This window comes from Cicer arietinum, chromosome 4 (assembly GCF_000331145.2).
Source record: "Cicer arietinum cultivar CDC Frontier isolate Library 1 chromosome 4, Cicar.CDCFrontier_v2.0, whole genome shotgun sequence".
In the NCBI taxonomy this organism is placed as follows: Eukaryota; Viridiplantae; Streptophyta; class Magnoliopsida; order Fabales; family Fabaceae; genus Cicer; species Cicer arietinum.
Genome location: NC_021163.2, coordinates 19,202,332 through 19,204,399, shown reverse-complemented (window position 1 = coordinate 19,204,399; position 2,068 = coordinate 19,202,332). Strand labels below are relative to the sequence as shown.

The window sequence follows — 2,068 nt, the reverse complement described above, 5'->3', positions numbered from 1 at the left end:
TGCAAATTAAGCTGGCATTTACTTTAAGTCATGAAATTCTAGCGTGACACCACAAACTCACACATTCACTTAATGAGATTTACAAAAAAAAAGAAAAAAAAAAAAGTAGTCATTGCAAATCATCACACATGATTGCATAACCCCAAAAAAAGTCACTATAAATATATCTAATTATCCCCTCTCTTCCTTTCCAGCCACTTTTCTTGTAAACCAAGCCTTTTCTTTTCATCATCATCATTATTATTATTTATTTTCTTCAAAATATTTATTATTTGTTAATGAATTTCCTCTTTCAATTTATATCCCAAGTCCCAACCCCATATAAAGCTAAACCCACAAGTGAGAAACAAACAAACAAACAGAAAAACAGAGGATGAACTCTGTTTGCATATCAAACTGCGTCAACGACGCACGTGACCCACGCGTGCCGGTTCGCGCCTCGTATGTGAATCTCTACAAGTGGCCGGAATCCGATGCAGAGTTTGTGAAATCTGTGAGCTTAAACGGAAGAAGAGGATCGTCACACGTGTACGATCATCCAAGGGTGGTGGACAGTATCTCCTGCAGACAGATGTATCTTAGGAGCTATACATTTTCGAGAAAAGAAACGGTTCCGGAGAAAACACAGAAATGTTTTGGGAGGGTCAAAGACAAAGTGAAGAGACGAAATGAAGGTAGTAGGAGGAAGTGTTTGATTTTGAGGAAAATGAAGGAAGTTTCTTGCAATGCTTTGTTTCGGATTTTTCATAGGTTCTTGTCTTGCGGCGCGAGTGTTGACGTTGTTGTTGATGAAAAACAACCACATTGACCTTTTTTTTTTTTTAATAAATTTATGCTTTGAGACTTTGAGTATATATATTTTTTTGTTTTTTTTTTAATAACTCTTTTTTAAATTATTAATATACTCTCTTTTAAAAATTATATATCAAATTAATTTTTTTTTATTTAGTTAAAAATCGTCTAGTTTGTAATCGACTTAATTAAGGATTTATTTTAAAAAAAAATTATTTTAGTCGCATCAAATCGTCTCTTTTAGAATGATAATTATTCAAATATATATATCACCTTTCGAAATTGCGATTTTTAAAGAATTAAAAAGAACAGAAGAAAAATATTTAAATTACCGTTGCAAATTCGAAGTTTTTTAAAGAAATATTTACAAATTACAATTTTTAATTTAGTCAATAGAAAGAATAATTTGATATATAGTTTTTAAAAGAGAGTATATAGATAATTTTGTTTTTAAAAATTGCGTTATTAAAATAAATAAATAAACCCTTCTTTGGGTGTTATTATATTTTTTTGGAGTTGGGTTTAAGTTTATGGCTATGTCTCTATCTATTTGTATATTACTTTTCTTATAATCAATTAAGAGATTTGGCTAATTTTGCTTTTGGTTCTTTGTAATTTGTCTTTGTTTCCCCCACTTGAATATTCAGTTTGTGCCATTGAAAACGCGAAGGAATCTCGTTTGGCATGTTACGGCTTTTAGTTCATCATTTTCGTGCATGTCGTTCCATTTTGATTGTATATCTAATTGAACTAAAGCAGCATTCTCCATAGAGTTAAAAAAAAAAAAAAAAACCGTGAGTAATTTGTTCTATTATTTTTTTTTTATTTTTTTTTCTTACGTGTTAAAAATCATAGTTGAGTCTAAGAAATAGAGAAATAATTAAATAGAAAAATAAATTTTGAAATAATTATTTAAAAAATTGGTATATAATTAGAGTATGATGTACTTTTATATAATGCTATTAATATAACTAATCAAATAAATTTCACCTAATAAGTATCTTTTAACTATTTTTAATAGTCCTTCAAGTTGGAGGTATGTAACAACATTTGCAACCTGAGAAGAACAATACAAGAAAAAGAAAAATACAATGAAAGTAATGAAAGAAAATTACAAGAAAAAGAAAAATACAATGAAAGTAATGAAAGAAAATTACAAGAAAAAGAATACAAGTCGTAATCACATCGGCTAAACAATAAAATTTATGTAGAAAGTGGTTGCTGTCGAGGTGCTTAACTCTCGGCGAAATTTTTCGGCGTTTCTACGACACTCACT

At 29.2% G+C, this 2,068-nt stretch overlaps 1 protein-coding gene across 1 annotated transcript; it reads left to right on the top strand.

The window, feature by feature from the left end:
* The first annotated feature begins 225 nt into the window (after positions 1-225).
* Positions 226-1,496, top strand: LOC101507812 (uncharacterized). The gene has a single exon (XM_004497376.4). It carries the CDS (start codon positions 374-376, stop codon positions 806-808), a length of 435 nt encoding a protein of 144 aa, XP_004497433.1. The 5' UTR covers positions 226-373; the 3' UTR covers positions 809-1,496.
* Positions 1,497-2,068: the final 572 nt, after the last annotated feature.